At 41.6% G+C, this 18,624-nt stretch overlaps 1 protein-coding gene across 10 annotated transcripts in view; it reads left to right on the top strand.

Moving 5' to 3' along the window:
• Positions 1-18,624, top strand: part of GRIA4 (glutamate ionotropic receptor AMPA type subunit 4) — a 239,553-nt gene that overhangs the window by 208,531 nt on the left and 12,398 nt on the right. For 7 of the 10 annotated variants that reach the window (XR_003927502.1, XR_003927501.1, XM_030042305.2 and 4 more), the window contains exon 14: positions 13,546-13,660. The exons of the other annotated variants lie outside the window; for them this stretch is intronic. Coding sequence is in view for 5 of the 7 variants with exons in the window: in XM_030042305.2 (XP_029898165.1) it covers positions 13,546-13,660 (115 nt within the window). In the remaining 2 variants the exon portion in view is untranslated. The remainder of the gene's footprint in view (positions 1-13,545; positions 13,661-18,624) is intronic. 10 annotated transcript variants of the gene reach the window in all.

Genomic DNA, 18,624 nt, shown 5'->3' with positions numbered 1-18,624 from the left:
CATCTAAATCCCATTCTCATGCTGGAAAAGCAAGAGAGTGAGAGTACCTGAACTCAGTGAAATAAGTGGCAGTGCTTCATATCTCTGCTTTGCAAGGGCAAAGGGAGCCCTTAACTTCCTAAGCAGCCTTATGTAGCTGCTGAGTGACTGACAGCATGGATCTTTGTGGAGCCCCTAAGAGTGGGTCAAAAGGTGGAAGAGTTTTTTGTTATGGGAGTCAGACCACTCAGGTTGGCTGTCTCTCACTTTTGGCAGGGTATGCAGAAAAATCAGGAGTGTCTCATGGTTAAAGACGGAGTTGAGGGAAAGTGCACAGAAGTTTAAGCTCTGTCTATCTCTAGGAAGTGATTTCCATTGGGAGGCCAGAAGGATAAATTCGCTATGAACACTTGCCTGAAAAGACCCAAAGATTTCTGAGCAGCAATGAAGTGTGGTTGACTGAAGTCATGTCATACTGATAAGCTTAATTATGATCCTGCCCCCTGATTTCCTGGGAGTCTTAGAGGAGGTCAGTTCACCTTCTTGCTTCAGTTTCACCTTTGCAAATTGAGGGTAATGACAATTGCCTGTCAGCCTCAGAGGGATGGTGAAAATTAATAGCATAGTGTTTATTGTGCTGTGAATATTTGAAGTCCATTCCTACTTCAGATGTTTGTATGATTATTTCAAATCCATGGAGGTGTGTGCCTCAGAACAAAACTCATGGTAGATTTCTCAGTGTATTTGATCAAAGAAACTGTTTTGGAGGCAAAACAACAGGGAAAATGTAACTTCAGCTAATGGTTTCTAAAACAGTCTATGGTCTATGACCACATGTTGTTCTGTGTTCCCTTTAGAAAGCAACAGCAGAAATCTCCATCACCAGTGGACCCTACTCCCTCCAGCTTTTTTTATTAAAAATGGCATGTGGGCATGTGTTCAGGACAAAAGAAATTACATCAGTTGGATCTCCATGTCCACTGTGGAGTTCTATTAGTAATTTCCATACCTTGTTTTCTCTGTAGCCTGACTGCTTGTATTTGAAACATTACAAGCATGAGTATTACTGTATTGACGTGACTGTGCTTGGTCTGACTGGTATGAGTGCTGATGTATTTGGATTTGCTGCTGTGTGCATGGCCGTACTGATGGTGGCAACATTATATAGCTCTTTGCCAGAGGGATTGAATTGCCCTTGTCTGATAATTTCACCTGATCTTGGACTGATGTTCAGCTGGCTTCAGGGCATTTTAATTATCAGCACACTGGCTATTGGACCAACCCTCTCATCTGGTTGCTGGCACTGTTTATCTTTGTCTCAGCCTATCAGATCTTCCTCATTAACTTCTGTGATAATATTCAGACAGAAAGTCCTAGGAATGTTTCCAGCTAATCCCTATTTTGGCTGCTGACCAAATAAGGCTTTATATGACACAACTGTAAATGCTTCATTTGTATGGTATTGATCTGCCATTAGGCAAAACACAAGCCAGCATTTCATTAAGGCTCAGGTTATGCAGTATTATTTACTGTTTGCATTGCAGTTGCAGCTAGAGTTCCCACCTGGGGAATGGACCCCCCGTTTTTTTCTCTGTCTCCACTTCTAATTAAAATAATGAACTTCAAAGTGCTTGCATTATAATTAGACCAAAGATTAAGAAACCATGTCTTAGCGGCAGTCTTTACATTTATTGCCTTCCTTCCAATGCTTCCTTATGAAAAACTTGAGTATGGAGTCACAAAGAAGCATGTAGCGTTACAGAAATCTCTCATGCCTCTTCTCAGTCTAAGTTTAGATCTGATAACAGTGTTATCAGCTGTGCAGAGCTTATGAATTAGTGGTCTGTTTCTGGCAACAGTAAAACTCAAGCATCCATCCTGATTTCTGAGTGCTGCCAATGGCTTTTGACATAGTGGCCATGTTACGTCAATAACTTTGTGGACATTGATGTCAGTGAATAAATTCCCTCAGAAGCAAACTGCAGTTTCACCCTATAGCTTTTGCATGTGGAGTCGCTTTCCTTACTAGGAAAAAATTAATGGATGAGCAGACTGCTTGTATTACAGCACTTTCTGTACCATACAGTATGCTGATGGTAGTTGGCTTTGCATTCATTTCATGCTTCATTCTCATAAAAGTGAGACTGGGACTTGGTGGCTGAAAAGTCTACCCAGACAGACAAAACATTGGTTCTCATTGGAAACAGCACCCAGAACAGTGGGTTTGTTTCTAAAATAAAAATATAGACATTCATAGAATGATAGAATAGTTCGGGTTGGAAGGGACCTTTTAAGGTCATCTAGTCCAATGCCCCTGCAGTGAGCAGGGACATCTTCAAATAGATCAGGTTGCTCAGAGCCCCATTCAACCTGGCCTTGAATGTTTCCAGGGATGGGGCATCTACCACCTCTCTGGGCAACCTGTTCCAGTGTTTCACCATTCTCATTGTAAAAAATTTCTTCTTTATATCTAGTCTGAATCTACCCTCTTTTAGTTTAAAACCATTACTCCTTGTCCTATTGCAACAGGCCCTGCTAAAAAGTTTGTCCCCATCTTTCTTATAAGACCCCTTTAAGTACTGAAAGGCTTCAGTAAGGTGTCCCTGGAGCCTTCTCTTCTCCAGGCTGAACAACCTCAATTCTCTCAGCCTTTCTTCATAGGAGAGGTGTTCTATCCCTCTGATCATTTTTGTGGCCCTCCTCTGGACCCGCTCCAAAAGATCCATGTCTTTCCTATGCTGAGGGCTCCAAGCTGGATGCAGTACTTTAAGTGGGGTCTCACCAGAGCGGAGTAGAGGGGGAGAATCACCTTTGACCTTCTGGCCACGCTTCTTTTTATGAATTCAACTGAATCTGGCTGCTCGGTGAATTCCTTAGAATAGCAATAGCAGTTAAGTTTATTTTTTTTCCACTTGCAGCTGCTGAGAAGATGGCAGGAGGTTTTTTCTCTCATTGTGGCTCTTGCCACAGATACCTATGTCTCTGTCACCCTGAGAGTGGTTAAATGCAACTCCTTTTGTATGACTCTTCTCTGAGGACTCCTCAGAAATATTAGCTAGGATAGAGGACTTCTATCACCTCTTATGGAGCATCTTAAGCTAACAGTGAGGTAGTTTGTGAAAAAGGCGTGCAGAGATGCTCGGTTGAGCATCTTTACTTGTAGAAGTCACTACATTGTGACTCCTGATGGTTTTTTAACATTTCTTAATCTTAAACGGACATCTTTTAAACTAATCGGTTCCTGTCATGAGGTCTTGCTGCTTGCAAGGAGGAAAATACAGCAACATAGCATAAGGAGTAGAATAACAGGAGAAGACCATGTCAAATGGTCAATGGGTCCTCTTACCCATCTTATCATTATATGTTCATAAAGGGTGAAATTCAGCCTAGCATAAATGAAAAATTGGAGAAGTCTGATAGTGAAATCTTTTCAAGTATTGCCAAATTTGAACCAGTCTCCAAAAATGCCAGATATGTTCAATACTGCATTAAGAAAGACCTTGGGTTTATTGTATTAGCTGCGCTGCTACTCACTGAATAAAACATACATTTATATAGCACATTGAGACATGGGGCTGGTTAGGAACCAGAAAACCTAATTTTTGCGGTAAGTCCAACAGGATATTTTACTTTCCATGAATGAGAGTCACCAATGAGTCCTGACTGGTTTTGGAGGTCACAGTAACATTTCTTCTGGGGATAGGTGATTCAGCCTAGGGCTGGGTCTTCCTGTGGATGAAAGCTGTGAAATGCTCCGTCGAAGGTACAATATTTCTGCCACTGCTGGGACAAGTTGAATGGAGTGAAAAATTAGAAGCTGCTGAAACAGCTGCCGACTGCTTTGTGCTGGAAGATTTTGATGTAGTAAAATTTCCCTCTGTGCAGGGTGGCCAAAGTGTGATCTTAATAGGCTGTCTAGTAATCCATCAGTAACAAACAGATTGAGATGGATATAAAGAAGGAACAACTTTCTGAGTTGTAAGGAACCACACCCTGTTTCTATTCAATAAGCACTGAATTGCATCCAAAAGAGGTATGTTTTTCCTAGCCTCATTCTGGGTGAAAATAGTCACTCTGTGGCATTCAGAAGCATAAACTTAAAATGCCTTACAAATATGGCTCACATACTATGTAAAAGAAAATTTAAATCTACTGGCCAACATCAGTAATGATGAATAATGTTTTCAATTCTGTTAAAATCAAGTCATCCATTCAAATAACAAATAGATAGTTTGTGCAGACAGTAAACAGCAGTGTTTGGCTTTTTCTTGTGGGTGAAGTGACATGAGGAGTCTCAATGATATGTGCCTGGATAATGTAACATAATGTCATTTAAAGAGACCTACACTAATGCAGTCTCAGTAGGAGAGGAGAGGGACAGCATGAGATGTGGTAGAGCATCATTGCTGTGGCCCCCACCACAAGCTATTACTCCCTGTCTTTCAGCAGTGCTAATCCAACACCAATGCCCTGAACCACGTCCTGTGTCCTGCCACAAAACCCCTACTTCTCTGTGCCAATACTACCATTTTCTCTCAGTTGGGGGCCCCTAAATGTAGGAGTTCCTGGAGAGGCAGGTGCAGCAGCATCCGAACACCCTGCTGCAACAACAAAACCATGAGTCAAGATCTGCATCACCTAAAGTGTAAAAAGGCAAAAGGCTTTCTGCCAGCCATGCCAGAGGTGAATGTTACCCCATCTGAAAGCATTAAGTATTTTGGGGGCATGTATTTAAAAATGCTCTTTTTAGACATTTCAAATTTTAAAATATTTTTGTAAGTGCTTTCAGCAATATCAAATGTATAAAAGCCATAAAGGGCTCAGGATTTGTAATGTTTCTGAGGTGAGAAAGAGTTTCGAGGCAGTTGGCAGCGGGCTAAGCTTATCCTCAGAGCAATTCCTGCAGTGTAGAGACAGTGTCACACTGGTGCTCAGACACTTTTGAAAAATCCCACTCAAGCCTTTAAAACCTGTATTTTGAGTTGCAGGTGTTGGACTGCAGCAGCCTATTTGCATAATCCTGCTTATGCTGCAATCAGCAAGAAAAAATGTGCTTTGAAAAGTGCTCAATGAGAACAGGATTAGGTAGTCATTAGCAAAAATTAAAATAGCTCAGGGTTGTGAGAAACTGTTTCTGCTGCTACTAAAGACTGTATACTGAACCAGTATGAACAGTCACTCTAGGGACAATTTTACGTGTTTTTTATTTACAGCAAAACTTTGTATAAAGCAGAGAAACAAGCTGAGTTGCCTTCCCAGGTCAACAGCTGTTGTTTTTACACAAGCAAAATATACATTTAATTGCTTGTGCCAAGAAGTGTTTGCATACTGTAATTGGAATATCTTGCTGCAAAACAGCTTTCAATTTATATAAGTATTTTAAACTACAGTCATCAGACCTCTAGCTGGTGTAACTTGTCAGAACTTCTTTGAATTCAAAGTAGCTGTGGCAATTTTTAGCAGCAGTGGGTCTCCCATTAATTGGAACTCATGCTGATCCTCAAGGTGTCAGTTTGGCTCACATTTGTTTACAAAGCTCAGTTCAAGTAACTAAGCTGCATACTCAGGATATACATAGAAGCTGTAAATGCTCAGTGCCCCTGGAAATTAACCATCTCATTTGGATGGCTAAATGAAGAGCGTTACACTTATTTTAATTAGCCACAACTGAACAGCATTTGAGCACTGCTTTAAATTTCCCATCTCTAAACAAAGAATAACAATACATACACGCTGTTGTAAAGATACTTTATTCTTAGTATTTGTAGAACATTTTGAGATATTGTTCTGGAAGAGGTGTTTTAAATGCAATTGGACAGGGGATTTTTAAATAACATTTATAAATGGTATTAGCTTCTAATGCAGTACACAACCTGCCCATAGCTTTTTTGCAAGACTTTTGGCTTTCTACAGGCCAGGTAGTTCCTCAGGGGAATGGAGATTTTGCAAGATGGAATTCAAGAGGCACCCACTGTCCTGGTGGATCCTCAGCTGGGCCTGGGCACTCAACTGAGACAGCCGGTCATGTCCTTTCTCCAATAAGCATGTATATAGCAATGGAAATTTTTAGCAGGAAAGCCTGAGAGACCCACTGAAGAGCAGCTACCATTGTTGTGAAGACTTACAACTTGAATACTAGTAGTTCTTTATTTAATATAAATGCTGGGCAAGCTATCAGAGCAAGTGTCAAAGACTCTGTTTTGTTTGAACTGTCAGCTACATGTGAAAATGTCTTGATATGTGCTGTGCTTCCATATTTGAATACAATTTTTTCATACAAATAGCGTTACAGCATGCAAACCTTTATAAATCTGAGTACAAAAATTATTCCTATAAATTTTTGAATGTGTTTAAAAAAACATGATTTCAAAGTTGGCCCTTTGTCATTAAAATTTAGGTTGTTTTTCTTGTAAAAATGCTCTTGCATTAGCTCTCTTTTTTATTTGCATTATTGATCCTTCAAGCCTTCTGAGTATAAAATGATGTAAGCTTTGGCTACATCTTCCTTGTTAACGGAGTGCTTGTTTCATTCCTAATTTATTAAACATATTCAGCCAGTGCCATGCAGCTTTACACTTAATTTCTCTTGATGAATTGTCAAACACCCTTAGGCTGCGCTGCATTTGTGTCGTGTTACAATCTGCCATCAGCACTTTTCAAAACATGCTTAAAATAAACAGCTCAGAGGATGGGCAGGTTCTAATTTTTTGCTCGGTAAGGTTGCATTTTAATTTTTCCCATTTAAAAATCACTTGAAGGGATGATATGAACAAGCTGTAAAAATACACCCACTTGTGTTTCACTAAGTAGGTCTGAGACAGACCCTCAGCTGCATCCAGGAAGCACTAGGTTGTGCAGCTCAGGCAGCTGTGGCCTCCTCTTCCCAAGCCACCCGGTCTGGATACAGATTAGATCATGAGACAATAACTGCAGTTCACATCACTGAAATAAGGTCACCAAACTCAGCTTCACCGGGCTGCCTCTCTGCCTTGTCCTGAGGGAGGACCCCTCCAGCCTGCACCAGGAACGACGAGGGGCTTGTCTGGGAGATGGCTGCATCAGCAGGTAGCTGCAGGGAGAGAGTTCCAAAGTGCAAGGAAGAAAATGAGCTTTGAGTTGCTTGAGTCATGTCATCAATTGCCAACATGTCACTGGCTGTGACATTGTGGTCTTGGGAAGGCTTGTTCCTTCAGTGCACTCCTCCTGCGGATGCACCACTGCATCTATGGCTTCACTTCCCCTTGTGCAGTAGTTTACTGATCCCCACTTCTTTCCAGGCATTACTTGTATAGGAGTATATATACAACAAACGTATATGACAACGTAGTCATGGATTTTAGTGGAATAAAAAGCAAATCCCTGTATTTTGCCAGTTGGTCCATACCTCACATATAGCCCACCTTTGGTGCCTTGATCATTTAACATTCAGGTAGTCTTTGTTTGTGCTGTATGTTCAGAGAACCTAAGGTTAAACAGAGGTGACATCCCGCCGCACAATGAGACTTTTAGAGTGACTGAGTGATTTCTGAGGCTTTCAAATCCTTGTGGGAAGGATTTGTGAAAAGCCTTTCAGAGAGTCAGGGTCTCTCCTTCTGCCTCAGTAACTGGCGGTGGTGGCACCAGCGGTTCTAGGACAATACACTGTGCAATATGGCTGCAGTTTAAACAAAGCTGTCTCTGTGTATGTAGAGTCTCATTAGTGAGTCATGTTATTTTTGCACATCCTGCTTGTTCATTATTTCAGGTGAACAACATCCCCAACGCTGAGCAGTGAAACAACAGTTCCGCTGTTTGTAAAGATAATGGCAGAATTCCACCAAGAATCTGCCCAGGATTCAGGGAAGTATTTTGCTATCTAACATGCCCATTACACAGAATTTATGAGAGTAAGTTCAGGAAAGGGAGTCAGGAAAATGTCAAAGCTGTTTAAATAGCTAAGACATTTAAGTTTTCCTGGCAAAACTCTACTGGTTGCCTAAAAGATTGTTATTGAATGCTCCCAGCAGAGATCCTGCCTTTGTTGTAATGAGTACTTGGGGACCTGTCTGTGCCTTTATGCCATTTAGTATTCAAAAACAGATATTCTGAGACCTGACTTCATGGAGGAGGTGTCCTTCGCTATGTCTGCTCGGGCCAAGGCTGAAGTCCTCTGAATTGCATTTGTGGATGATGCTGAGCGGTGCTGATGGGTGGTGCTTTCCACCCATCCCATGAACCACTGCGCATCCAGAGATTTTATGAGCTGAAGGACTTAAAAAGCAGCTGTGTCTGAGACTGTGGATACTTACTCAAGTCTAATCAGGCTGGAGAGACCCTTTTCTACCTGTTGCATGTATTCAAGCTCTGGGCATTAGGCTGGTGAAAACAGGCTTGATAGCAGCGTGCAGGATGCATTTCATGTTTTAGTTTCTGGTTTCTTAGAGATGCTGAGTTGCTGTGCTGAAATAGGTGCTTAAAGTGTTGCATTAGGCAGAATTTGGTGCCCACTCCTGTGCTGTTTCACTATGGCTGTCTCAAATTTCCAGCAGTGCTCGTGATGTTGGCTGCTGTGGTCCCTAGCCTGGGCCTCTGTCTCATTCCCTCATGGTGCAGGGACCTTTGTGTGTCTCTATCAGCCCTGGAAATGCCCCTCCTGTGGTTGAGCATGTAGTTGCTAGGTACCACCATGTTGTATGCCATAGCATTCAGGTCATTTGTTGAATGCCTGCCTCACTGCTTTGTATGGACTGAAGTCCAATGTATGGGTTGTCTGTTAACCATTGCTGTGACCCAGACTCACTGGAAGACAAAGGAGACCTCTCTGCCAGCTTCCCTGGGCTTTGGGCAAGCACCCTACTGCAGTTCTTTTGGGTAGCAGATCAGGTATCCCTGTCTGGAATCATAGATGTTATTTTGCAAGGGACTGGGTGGTTGCACTGTCATCTGTCTGTGCAGTTTTATCTTTTGCTAACTGAAAGGCATATCTGCAGTTGGCACAAGTACGCTCTTTAAAAAAAGAAGTGACACTGATTAACGTTTTAAACTGCTTATTACTATTTATTTATGGGGAGATGGAAAGTGATTTTAAATGAGTAAGAATGATTTAATTCTCATAAAGTTTTTCATACTGTAATTGTATAGGCAGTTTAAAAAAAGCTGTAATCCGTACATTGAAATCACTGCCCCTGCACTCAAGTAATTGTGTGGTGAGGTATCACTGTGACGCAAGGGCTGCAGTTTTGGCTGAACTGGCTTGACTATTGCATACAAGGTCTCTGTTTTCTTCTGAGTAATGGAAAAGGCAGGATTGTGCAGTGACAGCAATGATTAAGAGTCAAATATTAAAACACTTGCCGGCTTTCTACTATTAAACCCTTACTCTTGCAACAATTTCAATTCCTTTATTGAGGAACACATTGTTCTTCGGTGGGAGTTTTGACTAAGTGTGGTATTGAGGACACAGGCTTATTTTTTAATAATGAAAGAACAGTTTCTGCCACGGACACCCAAGCTTCAAAATGCCTTCCTCTGTGGGAGAATGAAGCACTATCTAGGATGAGTATAAGTGATGTAGCCTGGCTCTGAGGTCTCATGGATATAATTTTCAATGTAGTCACCATTGCACCTATTAGGATCTCAGTTACAACATTTCTGTGGGAGATAGAGCAGTGTTGAACAAAGGTTCTCTATGTTTTGCTGACCAGAAAGAAATTATTTATTTCCACGTGTTGAGGTGGACCTGGATAACAAAGCGACAGAGAAAGCAGTGTGAAACTAACCTGGTTTTACATGGCCTACTAGACATGATGAGGACAATAATGTGTTACATTTATAAACAATACAGTTTAATTTCAGAGCAATGATTGCAGCTTAAATCCACATTTACTTCTTCATCCTTTTTATTTCCATTTCTCTATTGTGGTGTGAAACTGTCTATGGATATGGCTCATAACCCAGCTAAATAACCCTCTCATGAATGGGTTTCATTTATTTATTTATTACTCTAGGATTACTATCAACCAGCTGCAGCTCTCTAAATGACTGTGGGAAAATTTTCCTTGATAATCTTTAATGCTTTGAAAAATAAATTCAAACATTTGGCAAATGAAAAAGCTCTTTCCCTTCAACATGGAAATTAAACATGAAAACTTACATTAGCTGTCAAAAAAATCACCTAGTTGTTTTTTATTCATCTTAGAATATCCAGATAAAAGGTGTAAGTAAACATTAACTTGAAAAGCTTGAAAAAAATGTTGTACGTTATCAGGTAACATCTTCACCCAAGATAAAGATTGAAAAAAAAAAACTTCCTAAGGATTTTAGCATAAGGACTTTGTCTAATTCAATGAGTTTTAGTGTTCATACTTGAGAGACTGCAGCTTAGAGGAAACAGTATGAAGATGCTTTTACAGATAGACTGATTGATAGGGCTTCCCATCTGCTTTAAAATAAGTCTGTGCTTAAGTGGCTCATTGAATTGAGAGTTAGTAATATTCCTTGAGATATATTTCATTTTTCATGGGAGTGATCACTCCTGCCCACATCTGTAGCACTGTCAAAGCAGCTGTTTATGTTACTGCAACCCAGTGTGACAATTAGACATAGCAGCATTAAATTAGACCTTGGTTTGTTTCCTGTTGAAGGGAGAAGGAGTTTTGGCATTGACTTTGTAGACAGCAGGCTCAAGCTGTATATCTAAGCCATTTTCAGAATAAGTAATGTTGCCCAACGTCAAAGAAATAGTGTTTCTAGGATCATCTTTCATCTACAGCTCAGTGCCAACGTCCTTACAAAGGTAAAATTTACATTTAGCATCCTGGAAATTTGTCTGTAAAGTGGCAAGGCTGGCCACACAGTTACCTTTCTGAATGGGGCAAACAGGCCAAAAGCGTAGGCTTTGTAACTAAAAGCCAAGTAGGAAAAATCTGTAGTAAATATGACTGATTCAAAAGCAATTTCTTCCAAGAACAAAAGGGACAAATGAACAGTTTCATTCCAATTTTGCAATTGCTCCTCTCCCTCTGGAGTGTGAACCATAATTGGAGCACTTATACAAAATCACATTTGTCAGCCTGGCTGCTAAATTCCCCTTAAAGCTTTATCCACAAAGAGCAGTCTGTTATCACTCCCACTACAGCCTACAGTTCTCATTTTCACTTTCAGGGACAGACAAGCGATTACTTTATCTGTATTGAAAATCTCGTACAAATGTAACTACAGTGAAGCTAGGTAAAACACACAAGCAGTTTCCAAATTTCATGACCAGCCAGCAAAGACCTGTCTCGGTTCCAGAAGGAGCTATATGAAAAGCTGTTACCAGAAGACAGTGAAGGTATGTCCTGAAGCTGACGTTTGTCCCACAAATGGGCGAATGTTGTATGGAACACTCCATAAGCTGTGAAATATCATTGTCTATACCTGTCTGCCAGGAAGATCTCTCTCCTAATGAGTGAGAGAAAAATTTCTGTTCTAAGACCAGAGGTGACCCCAGGGACCAGAGACCAGCTGTCTCTAGAGAGGGTGAATCACAAGCCCCAGTAGCTTCTGGTGCCATAAGATCTGATGGAGCCCTGCCACCAGAGGATCTTTCTTCCCCAACCCTTCTCCGAGTGCTTTGAAGGTGCTGCATCCTCTCATAATTGATATGGGGAAGATGCCATTGGCAGACATAGCTCTTGCCAAATCCCACTCTGCCCTGACAGACAGATTGTGACAGCATTAAACAAATTCAGAAAGAGAAACTCCATCTTTCTCAACTGCATATTGTCCCTGAAGAGCAGTAGTTAAGCTACCAGCACCTCACAGATACTTCTCTCCATTTGGAGATGAATGGTGCTTCAAGGATATGATGCCACTGCTCCACACAACTCTGGAGATCCTCAAGCAAGCCTGGGCAGACATCCACCAGAAAGAGTGTATATGTCTGATAGGCATGGATGCACTAGGGACCTCTGAACATGAAAAGAGGAAAAGAAAAGTTTATTATTATTAATTATCAATAAATATTGATGTAGTTGTGTACCATTAGGATATGTGACTGTTGAGGCTCTTAGTAATAGAGATAGGAAGTCATACACTTAAATAAGTGCAAATGTTCCTCAGGAGGTGATGAAGGCTGCATAAATGCCTTGGCAGATTAGTTACCAACTGATGTTAAAATGTCATACAGTGACTGTAGTTCCTATCATAAATCCAGATGCCTTACATTTGGGTTTGTATGGTAATCTATACTGTCTACCCTCTGCCATCCAGTCTTAATGCTCTCTAGACACCTAAAGGAAAACCTCTGAGCATTCACAGAAGCAACCCCATCCTAGGACCAGCTGTGGCCCTTTCTTGCCTGAATTTCAGTGCACTCCCAGCAGCCTTGAGTTCATACAGGAGCAGTGATTCTGTGCTTTAGCCTTCGTGTTGGCAGCCCCCTTCAGCCTGCACAGATCCAAAGTCTCTCTCAGGTATTTCTCTCATCTGAAAAAAGAGCACTTAAACATGAGATGGAGGACACCAGGTTCACGGAACCCCTTTCAGGCTGTTTGTACCTATGCCACTGTGCTGCTGGCAATGAAGGATTCGTCCTTCCTCCAGTGACACAGCATGATATATATAAACCCTCCAGGGAAAAGTCCTCAGGGCATCCCCACTACTGGCTTGTATCTCAGCACCCAGCGAATGGGCTGGGTTTGGTCTTCCCAGCGCTTGAGCTTCTGCTTGGCTGCACTGTCCCCAGGTTTCCCCAGAGAGGATGCCCTCCACCGCCACCTTCCTCCCGCACACCACAGGTGCCCTTTGGGCTGAGAGACAGGCTGCTCTCCCAGGATAGCAGGGCAGTCCCTGGAGTCATGGCACTAAGCTAGACCCCAGGTCTCGCATTTCAGCTAAGCCTCTGCTGTGCACAGGGAGCAGGACTCTAGAGCCTGCATCCCAAATGTACGGATGTGCCTACAGCAGGTGAGGAAGCTTCAGACGGGCAGGACTCCTGGCACCTCTTTGTGCATTGTTTTCTATTGACTGGCTCTAGACAGCATCGTAGTCAGCGTGTGAGCCGTTAGCCCTCCTCTTCAGTGCTACGTCACCCTGCCTGTTTCTGTAGCCTTAGCCCATAGCTTGTGTGGAATCACTCTAAAGTGCTGCATGTCAAAACTGTATGTGACACAGTGACTGGCAGCGTCTAGCATAGGCCGTCTGAATCTTGCCTCTTGAGTATATGGGAATACATTTTCCCATCTGCTTGAAAAATCAGCCTGGGCCCACACTAAACATATTCTAAATATAGATTCAAATAAATCTGTGTAAATCATTTATAATTCCAGGCAGAGTTTTATCATCATTTTGCAAAAATAGTTTTGGTTGGTTGATAGAATTTTCTGGTTAAAATCCAAGCCATTCTGAAAATAATTTCTACACTGGAAACACATTTTTCACATTTGAAAGTAACCACATTTATTTGTGCTGCCAAGGGCTTTGAAATATGGAAATGAGAGGTTTATTTAGTGTGTGGATCAAGCTTATAAACAGCTTAAGTCCTCATTCCTTCTAACATCTTAACAGCTGTGCAGTTTCTTACAAAATATGTTTTATCGTTTCAAGAAATGCTGTTAACCTCGCAGTTTTAAAACTGAATGAACAAGGCCTCTTGGACAAATTGAAAAACAAATGGTGGTACGACAAAGGAGAATGTGGCAGCGGGGGAGGTGACTCCAAGGTTAGCCTCAATGTCACCAAAAGCGGGTAAACAGTATGTAAAGTAATTGGTGCATCTGCTGGGGTTTTACCTGCAACGAAACAGCTTCACCAGTAGCACAGCACTGCTGGTACCTGCAGTTGAAATCTAGGTGTATGCAATTACTGTCAAAGCAAAAATATTTGCATTTGTTTAAGCACCCCAAGGGGAACTCATAAACAGTCTCTGCTGTGAGATCTATCACCAGTTTTCAGAAACCTGCATCTTCTGAAATCGTGATGAGCCTTTTCCAAGCTTGCTCTTGTGAATAAGCAGTTTGAAACCTTCAGGAGCAAATACCCAAATATTTTTCAGTGACAGTAGAGGAAAAGGGTGAAAATCTATGTGGCTGCCTCCTAGCAGTAATCTAATGCATGGTCCAGGCTCAGGGATCCACTATTGACACAAACAATACTGGTACAAATTACAATTTTCACATGAGTATCCAAAATAGGAGGACAAGTTTCAACTAAAATATCTTCACAGTAACATTTCCTGATATCTTACCACCAAACTGAAATTCATGGTGGTTCACTAGGCAGAATTTATCAGACAGGAATTCTAGTCTGAATTTTAGGCTGAGGTGACAACAGCTTCTTATTCTTCCTGCATTTCTGTATCTTCCATATGGCCAGTGCCACTACTTCCTTGCCTCCTCACAGCTTCCTTTTGGGAAACTGCCTTGTGCTGAAAAGAAGCAAAGATGTGGAAGTGGAAGATGGCGAAGTGAGGGAGGATGAAGATATTAAAAATACCCCTTCCGTGCCAGGCATCATGTAATAATATTTATTTATGTGCTTGTGTGTGAACAATATATAAGAGAATGCTGCTGCACAGGTATCTGTGCAGGCACAGAGCTAGTCACATATAGATGATGAAATTTGACTGATTTGTCATACACAGTTTATGTAGCTTTCTTCACAGCTGCCTACATGTATTTTTTCTTACTATTTTCTCTCCTTCTTTAGTCCTCCTGCTCTTTCATGCTGTGTCCTGGCCTCAGGGACCGTCCCTTGGGCTGTTCTGCACTCACCCAGAACCAGTCTCCTAACCCTTTTCACTTTGCCTTCAATCCTGCTGCTCTACCTATTTATCACCCACCATTCTGCTCGCCAGCAGTCACAGTTTCAAAAATGGTCTCTATTTTCTCTTCCAAAGTGCTTAGGCATATTAGACCTGATAGCACTTACCTGCAGGTGGAACAGACACCAACTTCTTGTAAGAAAGTAGACAAGGGAACCATAAATCTCCCACGTTGCTGCTATTATATGGTTCACCCAAGCCTGAACTTTTGCATTATTGGGGGAGGGGTGTTTATTTAATTTTTTAAATGTCACAGGCAGGGAGTCACATCATTAAAATACCTCCATTTTCTTAGAATATACTCCTCACAAACCTGCTGTCGCTGAAAGATGAGATAAAAGCTAGGTAGCAAACTAAGGATACTTTTAACTTACTTTCCCTGATTACCAGCCACTGGCACTTTGGTCACGAAGCAGGAAAAGGGAGTAGCTCATGGTAGAGGGACAGGACGGGCTTCACCAGGGAAATGGAAGTGCTGAAGGAGCAAGTTTGGTGTGATGGCAAGTGACAGAAATAGGAGTGGGGGAAAAAAGTAGAAAAGAAGGGCAAGGAGTGCAGTCCATGGAGAAACAGGGAGGATCTGTGAATGCAGGAGGGAGGAAGGAACACATTGCCAATGGAAATGAGCAATAGGTGACACAGACAGTTCAGGATGCAATAGAAAATATGGTGAGCAAGGCAGCATTAGCAAAGGGTGGAGAACGTGATGGAGCTCCACCTGTGGTCCTAGGACTATATACAGCCTGCCAGGAGCATTCCTCTGACCTCAGGCCTGTTTCTTGCCACACTTTTTCCCAGGCACAGCTGAGTGAGTAGGCAGTACCAGTGCTCCTGGGAAGCCCCAGGTCTATCGTGCACCTGCACTGCTCACGTTCAATAGAACCAGGCACATCACACAGATGAGCAGGCATTACCATGCTTCTCAAATTCTGCATTGTGACAGCATCTGGTCTTGTTTTTTAACTTACAGCTACCTTGACTCCCCAAAGTGTTAGTTAGCCATTTATCATCTACAAAATCCATTTCCTTCTTCAGGAACAGTCTTGTAGGATCTGATCAATTAAAGTCAATAAGACCCTTTCTACTGAATTAATGGAGCTCTAAATATTTTCATTTTTTATGTTATCAAATGATCATTAGTGGAATAACCAGGACACCATGCACTGTTGTTGTAAACCTGAGAGCTATCAACAAGTCCTGAACTAAGCTCGTAAGCATTATTAGCTAATGCTTCTTTTCATTGTATGAATTTAAAAAGAACAAACCTTGAGCTTTGTTAGCAGCTCCAGTCCAGATTACAGGGCTTCCTACTGTCATGAACGAGAATAAGAACATCCTCTTCTCCTGAAAGAAATATAGCACCTGAGACTTGACTGATAACTGTGTTGTTACTATTTGAGATTCACTAGTCTGAATATGACAGTCTAGACCCAGAATAACCCTTCATGATAGTACAGAGGACTACAGAAATTGGGGAGTTTCATGAGAGCTCAGCAGTTCTCCAAAGGTTTGTGTTGCTCTGTGAAACAAGATTTCTCCTACCTCCATTCTGTGTTCTTAAAAGGTTATCTCTAGCCTCCCCATTTATTGTTCCCTTTAAGAACAATCTTCCAAAATTCAGACAGACAGTTCAGAGAGCTGCCTTGTGTGAACCGCCTGTGGGTTAGTGACCTCAGTAATTAAGTCGTGTTTGAAGATAAATCTGAGGTCCCCAAGTCATTTGAGTGCTTTTGAAAGTATTACCTAAGATCCTAACTGTATGCCATCATCATTTCATGTGATGCATGGGAAGGTATTTAAACGGTTTCTGCTCCATAGTTTTTATAAAAGTGTGAGTGGAAGGAAGCTGTGCTGATGGAGCTCTCCTCCAGTCTCTGCTGGCAGCCCTCAGGAGAACACGGTGGCCCTTGTTTTTCATTCAGCGGATAAGACTGACCTTAAACTTAATTAATGGCTCAGTCATGAGTGGGTAAAAAATGCTCCTAAAGCATACTTGTGATTGCATTTTTAAAATCCCTGTCTACCTAAATTCTGTATTGATTTCAGAATCGCTCAGTACTGTAATTTAAATGCCATAGTTGCCCATTCATTGTCCTGAACACAAGTAACTCAGAACTTCATTAATGCCATTTTAAAGCACTCTGATTTTGCTGATGTTGCTGGCACAAGATCCAGCCCGAGGCTCTTAAAAACTAGCCCTTCCAAAAGCAAGTGATTGATGACAGGATAGGAGGAAATGAGTAAGAAGCTGCGAGAGGAGTTAGAAGGGCTGAGAACATGATGAAAAGGTAGAAAACCAGTGTCCCTGTGCCCAGGTCGGGCTGTGCCACCACTGACTTCAGCACGTGGGTGAAGAATAGGGTCTCCTGTGCTGTCACACAACAGTTTTGCACTGTAGCTACATGGGACAAATTTTTCTCCATATATAAAGCGTACTTTTAGTTATTATTTCTCATATATTATCCTTCCATGAATTCGAGGCAGGTGGATCCTGTTCATGTATAACAATGGAGATTCTTGGCAGCTGTACATTGGAAAAACTACATTGATTTTCACAAACTCTGCCAGTTTACTCTAGCTGAAGATTTAGCCCAACATTAGTAATTCAGGAATCACTAAACAACTTGAAAAAAAAAACCAAATCTATAGTCATTTTCCATTGTGATGTTAAGTATACAACACTGAACTTGATGGGAAATTTAATTCTAAATGCTGGATTTATCCTCTGTATATGACTTAAGTACATTGTTCTTGCTCATGTGCAGCAGACCATACTGATTTTTAGTTTCTGCCCCCTTTAATATCAGTGGGACTATTCAGCAACTGATTGTGTAAGCAGTGTAGTAACAAGTTGTAGTCTCTGAGTTTGTAACTGACACAGTCAAAATGATGCTCATTTGGAGAGGATATTTTCAAAGAAAGGAAAGATGCCTAGGTAAGCGACTTGCCCTGAAAGCCAAGGTGATCTAGGCATTCATCTTCCATGGGAGGTGTTGAAAAATCTCCTACTGCAATGAAAAAAACAAACAAACAGAACAAAGGCTAAAATACATGAAAACTTAATACACCTGCAGTCACTTACTGTGATTGCAAACAGGTATATATGTTGCTATTCTGAAAAGCATAAGCAAAAATCTTCTTTTCGACTCTGCAGCCCCTCAGTCTGGGCTTCTTGTATTGGACCATGTACATTTCCCATTGCAGCTGGCTGATTTAAAGTGGGACAAAAGCCCTGTTCTGAAAGTGTAAATATATTTAAAATATTTTTAAATTTAATTTTAAATTTAGCTCAGAGTGCTTCTCCCTCATCACAGCTAGGACTGTCTGAGGGGAGATGTAAAGGAGACGTTGTGTCCCATTCACACAGCCTTGCTAGGGCAGGTGAGAAAGTGAGGGGCAGAGGCCAGGTTTCCCTGAGCTTGTTCAGCACCTTGATTCAGAAAGTGTTTCAGCAAAAATAGTGGAGAGGAAAAACAAGGGCCTAGCCTCGGACACATCACTGGCTGCATTTCAGTGAAAAGTGGGAATTGCCTCATCTCTGCAAGCCATTGCTATTGCGTTCAGTTATATATTGAGGATAGCGTGGCAGTTTTAAGCGTGAAATTGATTGCTTTTCCCAAAGGAAAACCTGAGAGCTTCCTCACAGAGACAATGCAGAAAGGATGACATTAAAGGAACTACAGCTGCAAAGAAGAAAAAATCCCTGCCTTTATCAGGCTTTATATACCTAAACTGTTAGTGCTTAAAAAAATCAAGCAAAGGACTGGGAGACATCTGTTTTCTGACTTGTCCCAGCTTGCTGCTGGTCTTGATAGTTCATGTCAAGTCCTAATTATCACTTTAATCAGTTTAATCTGCAACAA

The sequence above is a fragment of the Aquila chrysaetos genome, chromosome 19 (assembly GCF_900496995.4).
Source record: "Aquila chrysaetos chrysaetos chromosome 19, bAquChr1.4, whole genome shotgun sequence".
In the NCBI taxonomy this organism is placed as follows: Eukaryota; Metazoa; Chordata; class Aves; order Accipitriformes; family Accipitridae; genus Aquila; species Aquila chrysaetos.
Note: the sequence above shows the minus strand (reverse complement) of the source record. Positions and strands in the feature narration are given on the sequence as shown.